Source organism: Motacilla alba, chromosome 12, assembly GCF_015832195.1.
Source record: "Motacilla alba alba isolate MOTALB_02 chromosome 12, Motacilla_alba_V1.0_pri, whole genome shotgun sequence".
NCBI lineage: Eukaryota > Metazoa > Chordata > Aves > Passeriformes > Motacillidae > Motacilla > Motacilla alba.
This window is the reverse complement of record NC_052027.1, coordinates 2002926-2023373: the sequence shown is the minus strand read 5'-3', so window position 1 is coordinate 2023373 and position 20448 is coordinate 2002926. Positions and strand designations below refer to the sequence as shown.

At 46.9% G+C, this 20448-nt stretch overlaps 1 protein-coding gene across 3 annotated transcripts in view; it reads left to right on the top strand.

The window, feature by feature from the left end:
* The window catches only part of CNTN4 (contactin 4), a 132158-nt gene that overhangs the window by 20317 nt on the left and 91393 nt on the right, over positions 1-20448 (top strand). For 2 of the 3 annotated variants that reach the window (XM_038149086.1, XM_038149085.1), the window contains exons 1-3: positions 9206-9314; positions 9418-9544; positions 10810-10985. In XM_038149086.1, the coding sequence (XP_038005014.1) occupies positions 9221-9314; positions 9418-9544; positions 10810-10985 (397 nt within the window). In that variant the 5' untranslated portion in view covers positions 9206-9220. Of the gene's footprint in view, positions 1-9205; positions 9315-9417; positions 9545-10809; positions 10986-20448 lie in introns of those variants that run through there. The other variant, XM_038149088.1, reaches the window with a different exon arrangement.

Here is a 20448-nt window from a genome sequence, read left to right as displayed (position 1 = left end):
CTTGTTGAACAATGAAATAAAATTGGGTTTTAATTGTAAAGTAATAGGCCTTGATCAGATGAAGGAAATACATGTGATGCCCCTCAGTTTAGCTCTTGCCTCACTCTTCTCATCAATATTGAATTTGCATTTTGAGTAATGTTGCATCTCAGTGCTCTCTAGGTGAGGAACCAAAGTCTTCATATGTAAAGACAAATTAAATTTTACCCTTGGGAAAGGCTGTGTTGGGAAATTGAGGCTCTTGGATGTCACAGAATCATGGAATTGTAGAGGTTGGAAAAGCCCTCAGAGAGCATCGCGTCCATTTGTTCCCCAGCACTGCCAAACCCACCTCCACCCCGTGTCCCCAGTGTCACATTCACCCTCCCGAACACTCCAGGGATGGTGACTCCCCTGCAGGGCCTGTTCCAATGCCTGGCCACCCTTCCAGTGAAGATATTTTCCCAGATATCCCATCTACACCTGTCCTGCACAACTTTAAGCATTTCCTTGTCTTGCGTTCAGGACTCCGTTTCCAGGAGCAGCTTTCTCCTGGCGTTGAAACACCACAAAAGGAGCTTCTCTTCCCCAGGCTGAGCTGGGCAGGGCGCTTTGAAATGGACCAAACTATTCCCTGGAGGTGAATTGTGTCTCTGGGGCATCCCCATGTGCTGCTCTTCAGAGGTGAGCCAGGAGTGTGTGAAAGCTTCACCTGCTGGTGTGACACCAGGGGGAAGAAAAGCTCTCCTGACAAATGCCATCTCTCTGAGCAGGCTTGGAGAGTGCTAAATTGCAGTGTCAGAAGTCAGGGGTTTGACAGCTATTACTGATATCTTTTCCCTGCTGTGTTGTTTGAAAGTTCATAACATTTAAAGAAATTAAAGGAATACATGTTCTCCGTGGGCAGATGGTACAACCTGCACTCCTGGCTGCTCCTTTGATGCTTTGCTGATTGAACTCTGAGAATTTGATTTAAGCCTCCCTCAGTTTGGCATTTTGATGTTAATTTTAAGGCTGGGTTGGTATGTTTGTCTGTCTGTGTTTGCATGGAGGGTCTGGTCACTCTGCAGGGATGACCCAGCAGAAAAATGGGGATAAATGGTGATTTTTAGGGTTGGGGAGTGCCCGTGGTGGGGTGGCCAGTGCTGGTGTGTGCCAGCTTCCAGAGCCACAGCTGGAACCCTCTGTTCTCTAATTTCCCACTGGGTACTGAGATCGGCTTTTGTTCCTGCTCTGCTGAGGGTTGCAGAAACCTTTTGAAAATCAACAGTGAAAAAAACTGAAGGGCAACTCCTCGAATGTGCCCTGAATTGGAGCAATTCCAGCCACTCCAACGAAGTTACAGAGAGTGAGAGCAGCTGAGCTGCCAGCCCAGTGCCCAGCAGCAGACTTCAAATGCCTTAAATCCATTTATGGAACAGAACCACCTGGAGATTCCAGCCTTGGATGCTGTTTACAGGATTGGTGAACATTTTCTTGCTTTAGCAGCAGTGAAAAGTGAGGGAGGTTTTGCTCTCCAGGGTCAGAAGCCTGCCCAGGCCCTGCGCAGTGCCTGGCGAGGAAGGGCTTGGATTTACCTCGCTGTGTGACTCCAAAGCAGAGGTCTTTCTCTTTTCCTAAATATCTTGATTATTTTAAATAATATTTCTTTTAAAATAATTAAATAATTAAATAATAAAATTAAAGAAAAAAATTAAATAAATCAGGATGCCATCAGTCTTGCATCAGACCACTGGAAGCTGAAAATTTTGCCCCAAAAATGTAAATTTGTAACACGATAAACATGAGGTTTCCCTTTCTTACCATTCTTCCAGTTGCCTTTTAATTTCTTACATTCAAATTTTGTCCTTTCTTCTTAAGGCAAGGGCTGACCAAGTTAGAAATAGGAACAAAAATTGCAGAGAGTAATGTTTGTAATGGGGCAGATCCTTAAAACTTGCCCGTGCCAGTGCTCTGTGACAGAAAGGAATGTGTTTACAGTTTAATTCTACTTGGGTTTTTTTCCAAAATAGGGAGAAAACAAACCTCCATCAGGTGGAGGTGATGAAATTTTGTCACACATGTCCTGTTGTCTCAGGGACATGGAAATGTTCCAGAATTGCCAAAACCAAACGTTTCTCCAAGGAGAAATGTCCCTGCTGTGGACTGAGTTAACAGAGAGGTGTTTTATTCTCTGCTTTGTGCAGGGAATGAACTGTGCAAATAATAACCAGTTATTTCTTTGTGCACAGAATAAACTGTGTGTGGTTTAGAAGTTCTGTGCCTGTTGGTTGGAATCCCTGTGGGTCCCCTGTACCCAGCCTGTGTTCCCTTGCCCTCACTGCAGAGTGTGCTCAGAGCAAGCAGATTTCCAGTGCCCCTCGGCAGGCTGAGCCACCCCAGTGCATTTCTGACCAGTGCCATGGTGCAAATCACCTTTCAGGTGCTGGCTCTGAGTGTGCCAGGCTGATCATCCTCCCCCCTCCCAGTCCTGAGTGTCACCATCATATTTGCTGAAAAACCCTCTTTGCCCAGGATTCTTCTCCTGGGAAGCTGAGAAGCCTCAGAGAAAAAGGAAAACAGTATTCTCTCATTTGCTTCTCCTGTCTTTTGCTGCTTTGGAATGTGGGTGGAAGGTGTTTATCCAACAGGTGAATTGTTTTTACTTAATGATCAACCACAGGCTGTGTTGGGACTCTGGAAGGAGTCAGGAGTTTTCATTATTATCTTCTAGCCTTCTGTCTGTATCCTTTCTCTATTCTTTAGTATAGTTTAATGTAGCATTCTTTAATATAATATAATGTAAAAAAAAAATAAATTAGCCTTCCAAGAACATGGAGTCAGATTCTCAATTCCTCCTCCATCTGGGGAACCCAGAAAACACCACACCTGAGGCCCTGGCAATCCCATCTGCTTATTCACAAATATTTGAGAGGTGAATCCATGGCCTAAACTGCTCTGTAAATAGCTGGATAAAAAGCTGGCAGGGATCAGCTCTCCTTTGACAGAGGCTGATGTACTTAAACCTGGAGGGAGAAAAGAGGCTTCACCTTGAAGCCAAGCACCAGAGAGCTCCTCTGACCTTGAAGCTTTCTGCAGGGTTTGGCTCCTCAATCAAGTGAGAGCCCGGACACATTGCCAGAGTTGGCTTTGTTTTTGCAGCAATAGATGAGACAGAGATTATAGGTTATTGCCCCTGGGATTTGTCTTTTCTAAGGCTTGGGGATTTTAAAGGAAAAAGGCTTTTTCACTGCATAACTCTGCTGCTGGGGTGGGGAGGATGGCATTTGTTAACCTGGCTTTTACACACCCTCCTGATTACATCAGAGATTCCAATCAATTGAAGTCCAGGAGGCATTGTGGAAAGGAAATATGTGGCTTTAAAATATGCACATGTAACCATCTACTTCTGCTTTTTTAATATATCCACTTTACAGTCCCTGTCATGGTGAAGACAGCTGAAAGTTTTACAGTAATGATGTGTGTTCTTGGCAGACTGCAATTATATCAGCACCTTCCATTTTCCTAATAAATCAATAGATAATTAGCACAGGCCTTGGAAGCATTTCTGTTCCCAAGTATCTCTGTGCAAGAACGCCCAGCACTGGTGGTAGCACCATTAGCACTGCATTAATCTGATTTTTGCTGTAGTTTTATACTTACTCACAGCTCTGTCATGGGCTGATATTGTCCTCAACAGGTCCCTGCGAGTTCCTCTGTTTATTTTCCTGCTCTTGGCTGTGGCGACTCAGGGAAAGGCTGTGTGGTGAAGAAATTTGTGATTTGCTGCAGTACTGGAGCAATGTGCTTTTGTGGGACACTGAAGGGGACATGTGTGATTATAATCAGGTTGTTGACTTGCTAAGAGAACTCAAATTGCATCCTGATAAATGAGGGTTTTGTTGGAGGACAGGTCACCCTTGTGCTGTGGTGGGAATGGCTTCTCCCAGCAGTCTGGAGCCAGGAGAGGAGGCCCAGGGAATATCCACATTTGTGTGTAGGATATCCAGATGTCAATATCTACATTTGTGTGTATGATATTCACATACAAATATCCACATTTGTGTGTAGGATATCCACACCTGAATATCCACATTTGTGTGTATGATGTCCACATGTGAATATCTACATCTGTGTGTATGATATTCACATACAAATGTTCACATTTGTGTGTAGAATATCCACATGTGAATAGCCACATTTGTGTGTAGGATAGCCACATTTGTGTGTAGGATAGCCACATCTGTGTCTATGATATCCACATGTGAATATCCACATTTGTGTGCAGGATATCCACGTACAAATATCCACATTTGTGTGCAGGATATCCACATGTGAATATCCACATTTGTGTGTAGGATATCCACATTTGTGTGTATGATATACACATACAAATATCCACATTTGTACATATGATATCCACACAAGAATATCCACATTTGTGTGTATGACCAGAGCTCAGGGCACCCTGCTGAGTTTACCCTGCCTTCATCCAGGCTGCTCCAGATCCCCAGCTCACTCCTCAGTGGAGCTGTCAGAGCAGTGCTGGATCCATCTCCACTGCTGGAGCTCTTCCAGGCCTGCTTTTAGGAGAGGGGAGATTTATTCCCTCCTGTCTCCTGGGCTCCTGTGGTCTCTGGGGAATATCTCACCCTGCTTTGGAGCTTGGGTGTCAGACACTTGTGTGGCAGCTGTCACCTCTCAGGAAGGGCTGTGCCCTGGGCTGGGGACAGCAGGAGAGGAGAGGGGACAGCAGAGGGCTCACAAGTACCTGTTGGACACCTGTAGGTGCCACAAAAGAAGCCCAGTCTTGTATCAAGGGGCTGTCCCCAAAGATGCAGAGCTACAAGTGGAAAATGCCACTTCATGCACTTTTAAAATATCTGGGTTTTATCCTTATTTTGTTTTCTTTGAACAGGAAGCACCTTCAGTGGGTCTTGTTCATTGAGAGGTCTGCAGAATTAGTCTCAGCAGGGCTGTGTGGTGTGAAATATTCTCTGCTTGGATTTCAAAGCCAAGTGCAGTTGCTGCTAGCAGGAGAGACAGGCAGAAAGGAAGGAGAGAGCCATCCAGTGGAGCCCTGTCCTGCTCAGGAGGATGGAGTGCAGCTGCTCACCTTGAAGAGCAGGCTGCTGTGGCAATCAGCCGTGCCCTTGAGCTGTCCCATCCATTCCACTTCCCACTTTTCTGAAGAGCTGCTCTTCCCAAGGTGCAGTTTTGTCCCGAAGAAATACCAGCTTGTAGCAGTGTATGAAAACAGCCCAGCACACAGAGCAGGGAGCAATTCCCTCAGCAGCAAACAAGGAAAGCATTTCTCTCATTTACCCTGGAAATACTCCAAGAATTCTCTGTTCACTTTAGTTATTATCTTTCCCCACGGTGTGGAATATTCAATTAAACTTTCTCTCAAATTGGCCATAACTTTCAATGGAAATTAAAGCAGTTCTATTTAGGTACCAGTATCTGTCACCAGGCTTAATGTTCAGAGAGAATAGGAACGGTTCCACCTGTTTGGTGTGAATTAACCTCGGCTGACATTCCTCATGTTTCCATTCCTCAAAAGCAGGGGAAGATGACAGCATTCAGCATCCAACTGCACGTGCTGGCTCTCAGCTTTGGGGTACTGGAGGGACACTCTTCATTTGGAATGTATTCCAATTAATCTGGCTTTTTTTTTTTTTTTAAAGTAGGTTTTGTAATTCACTAGGGGGAAAAATATATATTGAGCAGAATGTTCTTTGAAATGATCTATCACTTTCCATCCGCCACCATATGGACACACACCTCCTTCTGTGGTTAAAATGCTTCTTTTACTGTCAAAGCCACTGAAACTTCCTAGATCCTGCCTCTGACTGAAAGAAGCACAGTTCTGTCAGAGGAGGCAGACCCAGAGCAGGAGTACATTTGTTTTATCTGACAAGGAGGGGGAAAGATGCTTTTTTGGAAGCCAGTCTTGTTTGCAGGTTGTCTTAAGCTGAGGGCGGCTCGTGTTCATTCTGGGTTAACTCATTTAAGAAATGTAACTCAGAAAAATGAAATCTGCCCCTGAGAGTGTCTCACCAGTTAGTTTGGCTGGGAAGGTTATTTATTTTATTGTCCTGGGGCAGTGGGAAATGTGTGAGGAGTGGCAGCAGCTGTTGAATGGTGTAAAAGGGAAGTGGACCAAAATACCTGGGCACTTTCAGGTGGGTGTACTCAGATATGCACTGCTTCTTGTTCTTTTTTGATGAAATGACCAAAAAAGAGTCTCTTAGACACAATCTGATGAGAAGGGTGAGGGGAAAAGCCTCTAAGCACAGCAAAGAGCCTCCTCCTGGCCTCGGTGGTTTCTGTGGATTGAGCTGCTCGTAGTGCTCACCAGTGATAAGCCAAAAATGTGTTATCAGTGGTGGAGTGCAAGTCCCTGGACATTGCTGCAACAGAAAGAAAGTTACCACTTTGAATTTATTAATAAAGTGTAGAATTTGCATTTCAGAGTTATCCAAACAGCAAAACTTTGCTCCCACTAAAGCAGACACTTCAGTGGAGCAAAAGCCTTTGGCTGTGCTGACAATAAACATCTGAGCAGCACAACTTAGTCAAAAATGGGCTTTTTCTGGCTCAGGCACTCGTGGCTTCCTGTCTGCAGGAATCTAGATGGCAGCTTGTTTTATTTATTAGTGACTCTTTAGTGCTCTGTGAGGCAAATCCTCCTCCTGTGGCAGGTTCTGTGGCTCAGCCCTTATCAGCCGGTGCTGGGATCTGGGCTGCAGTGATTTCAATCACACATTAAGGCTGCAGCAAAGCAGCTCCACAGGCTGAAGATTAAACAGTTTGGACTTGCTTATCTTGGTTATACACAGGCAGCAATAAGAGGAAGAAGAAAGGCACTCAAAATAATTTTATCTAGCCAGGGTTGTGAGGTTTTTCCTGCTCCTCTGCTCCCCTGACAAGCTGCAGCTGCTCTCAGAGCTTCTCCCTCTGCTTGAAAATCACACCAGGATTTTTCCTCCTGCTGCCCGACAGGAAGGGGTGGCATTTTTTTTGCCATGTAAAAGCTGAATGTTGAGCGGTGTCAAGAGCAGGTGGAATATTTGGAAGTGTTGTCATTTGGTCTTTCATGAGCTTCCACTTGGGCTTGGGTAAATTGAGTTATTCAGTAGACAAATCAGCCTTTTCAACTCTTTGTGACTATTTCTGCCTTTAGTTCTCTGTCTCTCTGTGTTTTTTAAGTTGTTAATTGCTGACTAATTAATGGCACAGACAGGATGGGGTGGTTCTCACACTGTGACTCAGCTCGGTGTGGGCCAGTTTCATTAACCCTTGAATTGCAGGTTGCTTCAGCTTCACCTCTGCCCCTGCAGCCAGGTGATGTCCTGGAGGTGTGGGGACACTTTTGGACCCTCAGATTTGTTCCTGTTTCCCACCTCAAGTAGCTGAACCGTTCACTTTTAATGCAGGCTGTGTTTTCCTGGGATGGGAGGAGGACCAAAGTCAGACCTTGGGTGTGATGTGATATAAATTGACATTCTCTAATTGAAATAACAGCAGATGACAGCCCAGAGAGGGGTGTGAGGCAGGTGACAGAGGCAATCCAGCACATCCCTGAGTCAGCAGGCCCTAACTGGATTATCTGGGATGCTCTGGCTCGTGCCACCACCACACTCTGTGCTCCTGGGATTTGAGGCATCTCTTACACAGGACCCGAGCATTTGTGTATTTTCCACGGAGAAAACTGGATACATTCAAATATATTTTAAATCTCTTGCTTTCAAAGCCACTCAGTTCTCAGAGCTATAATCCTTATGGGCCAGGCTATAATATTCTTTCTTAGGGTGAATGAGGCTGCTCAGGGAGTGCAGGGTCTCAGGAACAAGTTTGGATGCCATAATCCAGTCCCTCATGCTTTATGGCTATTATTATCTTTTCCCACCAGCAACATGAGTTGCACACAGGTGTAATTTAAAGCTAGAGACGGTGTGAAATGTGTTTTGAATAATAGATGAGTTTCAGACAGGTATCGTTAACATATAATTAAAAATAAAGATAAATACAAGGCCTCTGGCTGTGCTTGTGGTGGGGCCTGAGGGAGGGGACACGGGGAGAGGTGGTTCCTTTCTAATCTTCCTGGTAGAGTCTCTGTGAAATACTTCTGTGGAGATGACAGAATTTGCTCTCCCTGGTTGAAGGGCTGTTGTTCTGTCCTTGGTAAATCCAGCTGATTTCCCAGGGTCAGGCAATATCAGGGTTATTCCCATTCATTCTCACCTTCCTTCCACCTGGAAGATCCATCATCTTCTGTTCATTCTTTTTCTCTATATTTTTTGTACATCCCATCATCTCTATGTTTTATTTATTCATTTTCCCCTGACCTCCTGTACCCACGAATTTCCTGTATCCCGTTCTGGGTGGGCTTCCAGCAGCCTGACTGCAGTGAATTCTGTGTTCACATCCCTGCAAGCCCCTGCACACTGAAAGAACAGGTTCTGCAGGGCAGCAAAAGATTGGAAAATGATTTAAAAATATTAAATCAAGGTTCCTTCCAGTCAGCTGAAAGACTTTCTGACTGTGAGCACTTCCAGCATGTCCTCACTTGCTCTGAACTTAGAGGAGCAGCCAGACATTGACACTGGTGAGAGGAAAAGTCTCAGTGAAATCAAGACAGCTGATCTTTTCAGGCAGGAAAAGTTGGTTTCTTTTGTGTTCTGAACAGCCACTGTGGAGATGAAACTGATCCAAGCAGGATGGAGAGCAGGGAGTTTAGTCAGAGCTTTCTGTGGGTGTTTTGAGCAGTGTCAGTGGATTTGCTGAAATTCTGCAGAGCGGTGGGCAGGGAAGAGCTGCACCTCAGGGATGGGCCTGTGAGCAGCTCCCAGGTCTGAGAGAGGATAAATTGATAAGGTGAAAGCAGAAAGGACTTAACAGCTCAAAAAGGGAAAGTGTATTTTTAAAATGAAGGAGGAAAGTCAGCACAAGGGAGGCTCCCGTCAGTAATCACCAACCTCAGAGTGCTGGACTGCTGGGAAATGACTCCTGAGCTCCTGGAAGGTCGTGTCAGCTTGTTTTGCCAAAGTATTTTCCCTCTCCTACCTCTATCCAGTGTGAGTTTTTAATGCTCTGAAGGGCAGGAGTGTGGAATGTCCTTGTCAGGGCTGGAGCCTCTGGGAGGTGTGGGGCTGGTGCCAGGGGCGTTGTGATTTGAACTGAGCTTGGCTAGGACAGCAGTGCCTGTTCCCATTGCTTGGACTTTGGGTGAGCTTCCATTCTGTGCTCTGGCATTTTCATGACTCCGTGTGAGGTTCAGTGGCTTCGGGGAAAAAAAAAAATAAAAATCTGCCGTTCTCAACGAAATAAAGTGACCTCAGATCCTTTCCAAGGTGAACGGCACACGGCCTCTTGCTGCTGAGACTCTGTTTTATATTTTAAGCCTGGAACATGGAGATTCCATGGGTGACCTGTCCCGTTTCCCTGTCCCTGCAGATGACAACACCCTGCACGGGCCAGTTTTCCTCCAGGAGCCCGACAGCGTCATCTTCCCCTTGGACTCGGAGGAGAGGAAAGTGAAGCTGAGCTGTGAAGTGAAGGGAAATCCCAGACCAACCATTGGGTTTGTTCAGTGTTTGACTGCTCTTAGAGCCTTTCTGCTGCGTGTGTCATGATGTCCCTGGAGGCTACCACGGTGCTGATCCCAAAAAAATCCCCAGGGGCAGCTCTGATCCCTGCTCTGTGAGCAGGGACAGGAGCCAGGGAGGGGCTGGAGCTGGGCCAGGGGAGTTTGGGTTGGATTTTAGGGAAAGGTTCTTCCCCCAGAGGGTGCTGGCACTGCCCAGGCTCCCCAGGGAATGCAGGAGGGTTTGGAAAAGCCTCCCAGGGCTGCCCAGGGTGGGATTTGGGGTGTCCTGGCCAGGATTTGGACTTTGATGGTCCTTGTGGGTCCCTTCCAGCTCAGGATGTTCTGTGGTCCTGGGGCGTTAGGAACAGGGGGAATGGACACCAGGAAATCTCCAGGTATTGCAACTCAATTGCAAAAATTTTAAAGTTCAAAAATTCTAAAATTTAAAGTTCTAATTGCAAGAATTCTAAAGAGTTCTAAAATGCTACAAAAGGATTATAAATAGTCCTGGCTCTCAGATTAACCATCCTTTCCCATAAACATGGACAAAACTCCTCATTCTTTTCAGGTTTAGCAGCTGCTTTGGGATGCTTGGAGGAAGGTGCTGCCCTCCTGCAGTGCTGCTGTAAATCACTGGTGCTGCTCCTCTCTCCCCTTCGGTGCCTCTCTCTCTGCTCACCAGTAAATGCCACTCTGAAACCAGTGAGAGTCACCAGGCCTCTGCCCGTGTGCTGTCTCCTGCCACAGCCATAAAACCCACGGATCCATGGTGCCAACACAGCTCCAGAGCTTCCCTGTGCTCTCGGGAGCTGGGAGGGGCTGGGATTCCTCAGTGCCCCACTTTGTGACAACATCTGCCAGGAGGGAATCTTCTGACGTTTATAAACAAACAGCCAGCAAGTGGGGAGAGGGGGAAAAAATATTCTCAGTGGGCTTGAATGGGTTAGAGATCCTGTCTCAGGGACTTCCCCTTGCCCAGTGATTAATTCCAGAGAGCAGCAGCACCAGCAACTACAGAAGCATTAATCATTTCAGAGACTGGAATATATGTCAAGGATATTGCTCTTTCAGTTAAATACTGGAATATTTCAATACCACTCAGGAAATTTACATTTTTGTGCCTGCTTCTTTTTTTTTTTTTAATTTTATTTTTAATGGGTACTCAGAGCCGTTCTAAATCTTCCTTTACTTACTTCACTCTGTGTTTCCAAACACCCAGGAGCATCAGCAGAGTTTAACTTTGGCATTGTGTGCTGCAGGTGGAAGTTAAATGGCAGCAGTATTGACGTGGGCACGGATTACCGCTACAGCCTGCTGGAAGGAGACCTGCTGATCAATAATCCCAATAAAAGCCAGGATGCTGGCACCTACCAGTGTGTGGCAACAAACCCCTTCGGAACCATTGTCAGCAGAGAAGCCAAGCTGCAGTTTGCCTGTAAGTCAGAAGGCAGCCACTGCTGGGTGTCTTTTTCCAGCCTTTCCCGGTGGGTTGTGGGGTGTTCCCTGTGGGAAATGGGTTTGTGGAGAGTTCTCAAGGCCCGCACAGTGCAAACCTTGAGACAAGAAGTGCTGGTTCAGAAATGCCATGGACAGACATCGTGGAGAGAGAAATGGAGCTAGAAAAATGTTTCAAAGGATGGCTGGGCCAATAACTCTGGATACTTTGGAGAAATAAAACCACGAAAGGTGCATTGTGGTGGGACCCACGAAGGGTAATTTTAGATGATTGGCTTTAAGGCATTTACAGCGTGGTGTGGCTGCAGCTGATAGGCCAAGAAACACTTGCAGTGTATTGTAATTAGGAGATAGTTTTTGAGTGTGATGGCGTGAATTGTAACATCTGTATTGTCTCACCCTTCTCATGAGACTGAAAATGGAATGAAAGTTTTGGTAACGCCTCTCAGTTGCCCCATCTCTGGGTCAGAAAAGGGCATTGTCTTGACAAATTGGTGCCCTGTGCTGATCAGTAATCCTAATAAAAGCCAGGATGCTGGCACGTATTTTGCCAGTTTGCCTGCAAGTCAGAAGGCAGCCTCTGTTCCCACAGTGTGCTGGAAAAACTGGGAGCTGGGTGTCTTCTCCTGGAGGGTTATGGGGTGTTCATGTAATTCATGGAGTGAGGAAGAGGGGAGGTGTGAAAAAGGAACACAGGTCTTGAATTAGCATTGTTTAGCTGGAATTGTATGGATTATAAGGGGTAAACTGTCTTATTTCTTGAGGAAGAGGTTACCTGGGAAAGGATCTGGCAAATGGATGTCACCATTGATCTTTTCCTTTCCTTGGGGAGTTAAAGCTTCAATATGTTAAAAAGGAGCATACAGGGTAAAATGTCTTGAGGAGGAGGTTACCTGGGAAAGGATCTGGCAAGTGGGATCTCACCATTGATCTTTTCCTTTCCTTGGGGAGTTAAAGCTTCTCAGTGTTCAGAAGGAGCATGATCTCCACAAGGCAGGAGTTCACAGTGATAGGTTTCACAAGTCCTGGGTTTCAGTGGTACATCAGGTGTTTATTTTGGGTTAAAGCAGAGTTGCAGCTTCTTGTCAAAAGCTGAGGATTAGAAAAGGCAGGATATTGCTATTAATTAACATTATATGAAATTATGCAGAGCCCTTTGGAGCACAAAGTCTGTGAGAGTGGGCAAATGGTGACACAGGACCTCGAGCCATCTTTTGGCTCTTGTGGTGGTGAAGGTGAAGACAGAGAATAAATACAGGGGCTTGTTCACCCCTCACCTGTGGGATTCACCCCTCACCTGTGGGATTTCCCTGTGCTGCTGAAGTGGGAGGAATTCCATCAGGAATATCCTTGCAGGAGAGTGCAGGAGCTCAAGGCAGAGCCTTCCCAGGCATGGGCTTCTCAGTAATGGAGAGGTGAAAGGTGCTCTTGACTGACTGGGGAGAGGAGCTGATGTGCTCCAGCTGCAGAAATAAGAAGATAAAAATGGCAATAACCCCCAGGTTCACTTGCTTTAGAGAGATTTGTAATGAGGAATGATACAGAGGGTGAAGTCAAGTCCTCTGTCTCCCCACGGGGCTGACAATAAATTCTCCTCCTGCCTGGAGTGACCTGCTGGAGTTTGTCCGTGACTGAAGGTGCATATTTTCCCTGGCATGGGGAATGAGCAGCTGCCTCAAGACCATTCCCATCACTCCACATTTCAGATGCCAAGGCGATTGCTTCATAAACACCGCCTTGGGCTGCTGCTTGGGCTCCTGCACCTCCCCCAGCAGGCTCTGCCTTCCAATCCATGGCCATTGGCAGCTCCCAGGGAGAGCAGCACTCCCAGCAAAGCCCCTCAGCACCCCCTGGCAGGGTCACAGCTTCCCAAAATCTGTTGGAAAAGGACAAGCTGGGCGCTGGGCAGCAGCTCCTCAAGTCTGGGCTTCAGAGCTCAGGATGTGGGATGAGACAGGAGGAGCCTCCTGATCCCACAGAGGGTGGGGAGGGGCTGGGATGGAATTCCCAGAGCAGCTGGGGCTGCCCTGGATCCCTGGCAGTGCCCAAGGCCAGGCTGGACAGGGCTGGGAGCAGCCTGGGACAGTGGGAGGTGTCCCCAGGACAGGAGGTGGGAATGAGATGAGTTTCAGGGGTTTTCCCTCCCAACCCAAACCACTGTGGGATTCTCTGATCCTGCCAAGTGCAGTAGCCAGGGACCACTGGAGTGGATCTGATCCTCTTCTCACATACCTGCTCTGGCTGATTCCTACTGGGAAGACTGGATTTAGAACCAAAGCTTGTTCTTTTCCAGTAATGGTGGGGAACTCGGATAAACGGATACACTTTTGACTCTTGGATTATATTTTAGTTTGCTAAACCAGCACGATCAGCTTAGAAGCATTTGGATTAAAAAACCCAAAATATTAGGGTTTCTCAACATGGGCTTCCACAAAAATATTTTTTTGCTTTGTCTAATCAAAGGGATGGCAACCAGAATTAGCTGAATTAGGAAATACAGAGTGATTTAAGTTTACTGCAAAGGCTCTGCCTCTGAGAAACAATAAAAATGGACCTGTGAAGCTTCACCTTTCATCTGAGCAACCCCTTATTTTCCATCCTCATCTTGTGTTGTGTGGGTTTTGTTTTACCTCATTTTTATTTCTGAGGAAATGACTGCTGGGGTTTTTTTTGAGAATGATGGGTGAGATTTGAGGGGTTTGTCCCCCCTCCTTTTAAGAGTTAAATTGTGAATCTTGGGGCATCAGTAATGTGTGTTGCTGTTCAAGGGCTGTGATATTCTTCTGTAGCCTTTTCAGGGAAGATTAAGCTGTGATTGAGCCATTCAGCCTCCTGTGGAGGGCAGACAGGGTCAGCAATTTCATCCTTGAAATGTGTATTTAGGTTACAAACTCATTATGATAAAAGTGCTAATATTTCCCCCGAATACTTGCTTTTTGGTATGGTGTTTTCATTTCAGGTTTGTCCTTTTTGATTTTTAATTCCTCTCTCTTTTTCCCTTTCTCTTCCCACTTTTATATCTTTTTTTTTTCCCACACTAGTTGTCTCTGAAATTGAACATATTTTCACCGAGTGAGGAATCTGCTGTGCCACAGTAACAGAACATGGATTAATGATAGCCCAAGCCCTGTGCTTATAGCAACACAGGCTTTCAGAAAATAAAAAAGCTTTAAACTCTTGAGTATGGATCTAATAATGGCTTTTCCACGAAGATCTACGGAAACACAGCTGAACTAGATTAAATGATGCACTTCTTATTTTAGGGGCTGGGGCTTAGCTTGGTGATTTTATTCACTGTGCTGTGGCTTCTGTTGGGAAATAACCCTTGAATCAAGCAGGAGTTGTGGCTCTGAGGCAGCATTTTGGGGCTGGGCCCACCCCTCCAGGCATGTGATCAAAGTTGGTTTTTGTGGCCCGGTCCTGCTTGCATTGAGGAGGGAGATAAAGCTGCCATTGATTTCTGGTGGCACCAGAGCTGGCCCACAGCCCTCCCAAAGTGATGGATTTGCAGCTTGTTCCACCTGCTCAGCTCCTGTCCCTTGGACAGGGCAGGGAGGATGAGCTCCCAGTGTGTCCTTGCCAAACTCTAAAATCACAGAACCACTGAACCACAGAATCACAGAATGACCAGGCTGGAAGAGACCTTCAGGATCATCGAGTCCAGCCCAGCCCCAACCCCTCAGCTAAACCCTGGCACCCAGTGCCACATCCAGGCTTTGTTAAACACACCCAGGGATGGGGACTCCACCACCTCCCTGGGCAGGGGAGAACTTTTTCTCTCCTTTCAGTGAGAAAAAGTTCCAGAACTTTTCCAGAACTTTTTCTCTCTTTCAGTAAAAAACTTTTCCCTAATATCCAATCTGTATTTCCCTTGGGGCAGCTCGAGGCTGTGTGCTCTGGTTCTGTCAGTGCCTGGAGAAGGAGCCCAGCCCCAGCTGAGCACAGGCACCTTTCAGGAGCTGGGAGAGTGCTGAGGGCAGCCCTGAGCCTCCTTTTCTGCAGGCTGAGCACCCCCAGCTCCCTCAGTGCCTCCTCTCAGGGTTTGTGTTCCCAGCCCCTCTCCAGCCTCGTTGCCTCTCTGGACACACTTGAGCTGCCCATGGAATGATGTATGGAATGGAACATCTCACAGGGGCTGGAAGTTGCTCTGTCACTCTCTAAGTTAGAGATCTCTTATTAGATCCATACTCAAGAGTTTAAAGCTTTTTTATTTTCTGAAAGCCTGTGTTGCTGTAAGCACAGGGCTTGGGGTATCATTAATCCATGTTCTGTTACTGTGGCACAGCAGATTCCTCACTCGGTGAAAATATGTTCAATTTCAGAGACAACTAGTGTGGAAAAAAGAAAAAAAGGGGGGAAGAGAAAGGGAAAAAGAGAGAGGAAGAAAAAATTCCTGGAAGGAGGTGGTGGCAAGTTGGGGTCGGTCTCTTCTCTGAGGGAACAAGTGACAGGACAAGAGGGAATGGCCTCAAGTTGTGCCAAGGGAGGATATCTGGGAAAGTTTCCTTACAAAGTGTGGCTAAACATTGGAAAAGGCTGCCCAGGGCAGTGGTGGAGTCCCCATCCCTGGAATTGCTCAGACTGTGGCACTCTGTGGTGTGGTTGAGTGGCCCTGGTGTCTGCTCAAAGGCTGGGCTTGATCTTGGGGGTGGTTTCCAAATGTCTGATTTATACCCACACCTCCACAGTCCTCAGATCACCATGGGAAGTTCTCAAAATCACCAGGAGAAGCTCCTGTTCCTTGCAGACCCTTCTCAGGGCTGTGCATTTGGAGATCTGTGTGCTCAGATTTAGTTCCATGTGGTGGCCTCTGCTGATCCTGCAGCCTGTCCCGGCTGGGCAGCACTGCTGGGAGTGGGTTCAGAGGAAATGGGACAGCTCGGGGCTTCCCTTCTGCTTTAGCTCTTGCTAAGGGATGCCCAGGTTGTTCATGATCACAGTGGGACGAGCAAGGACAACTCCTGCTGATTTATGAGCTCCTCGAGGGCAGCATCTCTAATTACAGATGACTTTGAATTTATTTTACCTTGCTGAGGCTGCAGTTTGTGTTTTACTGCCCCAGCTTTGGAACCAGACAGCTTTGCACACCTCCAGTACCCCCACCCAGGGGTCTCCAGGCTGTGTTTGCTCCATCTCCACCTCCACCAGCAGCAGCTGAATCACCCCAAGCACAGGACCAAGCCTCTCCCAGGAGGTGACCCCTCTCTTCTCCCGTGGAGCCATCCCCCGAGCTCACAGATGAAACATTCCCTCCCTGCTGTGATAACTTGACTCAATTTGGCCCTAAACACCTCAGCAGGATTTGCAGTTTAACCTGAAAATTCACAAAGCTGCTGCCAGCCCAGGCTGCTGCTTTGGAAATGAGCCCTGTGGGAGCTGTGCAGGAGCTGCTGCCTTTCTCATCAGCACTGCTGGTTGTCACATGCTGGTGATTTGGAATTGGGTATCCAAAGAGGAAAATCAAGTTTGAATCAGAGCTGGTTTTCAGCCATATCATTGCTTTGCCCCCTGTTGTTACAAAAACTGCCTGTGAGGGATGTCTGTGAAGCAGGAGCTGTTAGAGAAATGGGGTCTGTTTTCAGGGGGGTTTCATTTGTGGGACCCCATGGGGGGAGGATGGCTGATGTCCTTCCCCCTGTCTGTGCCCAGAGGCCTCTCTGAAATCCTCTTTCCAGCCCATGGCCATTTTCCAGGAAGGAGTTTCCCTTGAATCTCTTAACTTAGCAGATCCATGCTCATGCTGTGGATGTTCTCTGCAGCTGGCCAAAGTGATATTGAGATGTCCAGGGGCTGAGGGATCAATTTCAGACCAGGAATGAGCCCCGGGGGAGCAGAGGATAGTGAGTCTGAAGGGAGGTGTCCTCTGAGGATGCTGCAGCAGGGGTGAAGCATCACTGTGCTGTCCCAGGAGCTTAAAAAGAAGGGGAAAGGTCTCCTTGTTCTCTTCCTCCTCCTCCTCGTCGTGCAGATGTCCCCAGAGAGGTGAAAAGTGTGATTTTCTGGGTGGAATTGAGCTGTTTCTCAGTTGCCTGAAGATCAGGGTTGGATGTTGGCTGCTTTCCACCTCTGGGCAGGGGAGCAGCCTCCACCTGGCCTCTGGTACCTTTTCCATTGGATTATTCCCGAGGGATGATCCTTGGGGGGTCTCTTCCCACTCAGGATATCCTGATTCCATTCCAGGAACTCTTTACTTTCTTCCTTGCTTCCATGAACCTCCTCTGAAGCATGCTGTTGTTTCTAAAAACTCTTCCCCACACACTTCATTAAAAGAATTCATTTTATAGAAATGTTTTTTTTTTCCTTCAAAAATAATTTTTAAATATGAATTAGCAGCCAGGACCCAGCACTGCACAGGGCAAAGAGTGGCAGAAAATCCACTGATAACGTGGTTGCAATGAGAATACTTTGGGGCTTTGACCACCACCCCAAAATCCTTTCACTGTGGTGGTAGATAGAGAAAATGACTCCCAACATCCTACTGAAAAGGGGTTTTTTCAGTATTCCCAAAGCTGAAGCCTCTGTGCATTTGAAGGGTTTTGTTGTGACCAGTAATCATCATTTTGGAGCTGGAATGTCCAGTCCCTGCAGAGAGCCCAGGTTTCCCCAGTCCCAGTGGGATGTGCCGTCCCCGTTTGCCTGCAGCTGCCAGGCTGTGAGAGCAGCCTGGCTGGGGAGTCCCCAGTTTAAATTGTGTGGTTTCCTGCCAAGTGCCAGCCCCCTGATTCCTCCTCCAGAGCCTTTCCAAGGAAAAATGCCATTTATAACAGCCACAGCCCTGCTGCCTCGCCCAAAATCAGCCCCTCACCTGCCTGTCCCCAGGGCTGGGGCTGCTGTGACCCTAACTCAGGAAGGAGCACATTTATTTGCATTTTTCCATATGTCCCCACATGCCAGGGTTGCTCTGTGCTGAAATCCTGGCTGAGCTGTGCACAGGGCTTTCATCAGTGTCAGAGATGAGCTCCCAACCTCTGCTCCTTCCCCACAGTCTCTGCTGGCTGGAAAACTAGGCTAAGCCTCACGTAAGCTCCTCTCTTTTCCCTTTCTTTTCCTTTTTTATTTTTTATTTTTGATGAATAGGACCAACAGGGAGTTTGCAGCAGAGGATGGATCTATAACCTACTTTACTTTCATCTGGGATAGAAGGACCCTTAAGTCAGAGCAGAAATGGAGAATTTTCTACCTGCTTTGTTTCCTCCCCAGGGTTATAAATAAGCTGAATTCATTTTTACTTAAAGCAGTGGCACTTGGAAATTGTCAGTCCACACATTTTGTGCTAAAGCTGGGAATCTCCTAAGCCTGCAGTGGTTTTCTGGGAAGTTATTTTGGTTTCTGGCTGGAAGGAGCTCAGGAGAGGGCAGGGAGTTGCATGGGAGGTGCTGGATCACAGGCCACTCACAACACCCCAGTTCCTCTTCTGCTTTAGGAATTCAGGGAAAAGCAAGGCACAGGCCTGATGTTTTTCCTCATCTCTCTTCATATTTATTCATGTTGCCTTTATTATGAAAAAATATTTAAAATGCATATAGATATATTTTATATCTAGGAGCTTTATTCTTCAAAACTATATGATGATGTAGGTTTGTTGGGGTTTTTTTAAATGAACCCCCAAACTTCTTGTAAAAACTGATTTTAGAGTAGTGAACATCTGCAGAGCTGTTGGGTTATGTTTTTGTGGCATATTCTGATCAGTTTTCATGGTTTGTGTGGCTGGAGAACAGGGCGAGAAATCAGGAGGTTTTGTTATTTCCTCTGTCATTGGAAACTTCTTGTGACACCTCCCCTTTGGCCTGTAAACCTCCTGTCTGTGAATGAAGTGATGCTCTTGACCTAGCTGAAGAAATAATTGTGCTCCTTAGCTGATCCTTAGGGGTTCTGCATCCCTGCAAATCAGTATTTTCTCTAAACGTGTGGAAGTAGAGCACTTCCAGGACCCCAGCATGGACCTGGCAAAGGCCAGAGCTGGATTCTGCAGGAAAATTTCTGTTTCTGCAGGAAAATTTCTGTTTCTGTTGATGAGATGCAAGGGCAGTGCAGAACAACTTTATGCTTTAAAGAACAACTTTATCCCAGTGGCTGCTTTATCTTTATTTTGGTTTTTTTTTTCCTGTTTTCCCTCTGGAAAGCAAAGCCAGGAGCCAGCATTGGCACGTGGAGGATGGAGGAGCTTGAAATGTGTGTGTGGAAAGCTGTGCCACGTTGGTTTCCCTGTCTGCAGCAAACATGACTGGCGTGGCATTATTCATTGGGCCTGAGAGGGGAACAGAATGGAAAATATCAGCGCTCCGAGATGCTGCTGAGCACCAAAATGTGCATATCCACGGGGAGGCTGAACCAGCAGGCAGCTCTGAGGATCAGGGTCTCTGGGGGGTGGGGTTTGGGTGGGTTTTTAGCAGGTAAAGGGAAATTTCCCTTTGAAACATCCTGCTGAGTGAGCTTGAGTCATGTTATCCAGGAAATCTGGGGGTGCCCTGGATCCCTGGCAGTGCCCAGGGCCAGGCTGGACACTGGGGCTGGGAGCAGCCTGGGACAGGGGGAGGTGTCCCTGCCGTGGCACTGCCAGGGCTTTAATGAATTCTGTGGCTCAGTGATTTTATTTCACATTATCTTGGGTCTGAATTTGCATTCCTGCCACTGCCCAGAGTGGGAAGGGGCAGAAGAGCCCGTGGGCTCCTGCAGTGCCCAGATATCCCCTGAAAAAGGGGCACAACACCCCCTGTGCCCCTGCAAGTTCTGCTCTCTGCCCACTGCAAATCATCTCTGCTCCAAGAAAGTGCAAACAGCTTTTTTTTTTTTTTTTTTTTTGCTTGTTTTTTTAATCTAGGAAAAGATAAAAAACTTCTGAGAGTGAAATAACCCCATTCGAGTCAACCCAAGGGGAAATGTCTGCCCAGATTTTCTAGATTAAAGTAATAAAATTTTCAGAGTCCTCAGCATTTTGTCTCAAGCAGAGGAGCTGCTTCAAAATAAATGTTTGAAATATTTCCTGTCGAAGGAAGGCAAACAGGCAGTTTTTATGAAGTGGAACATGAAGACAAGGAGGATTTTTTTTTTTCATAATATCATAGAGAAGAGTGGCTTGATTTTGGAAAAGAAAAATGGGTGCCTTGCAGAAATTTCTCAGAGCTCCTTTTCCCTGTAAGAGCAGCGGTGTGGGGGAAGGCAGAAGAGCCCTGGGGCTGCCTTGCAGAACGTTGGGAGGCAAGGACCAAACCCCAGTGAGGTGGAATTTCAGCCATGTGGGTGCAGAAATCAGCCTGGCTTTAACAGGTGGGGTCAGAAAGACTTGGGAAAATCCCAACAGCCTCAGCACAGAACCCAGAGAGAGATGTCTCAGTCCAGGATGAGAGATCAGAGATGGGGTGGTAAAGTTAATGCCTTGTTAATGGCCTCAGTAATAAAATCCAAGGAAAAATATTTTCCAGCTGGAATAGGGGTGGGGGGAA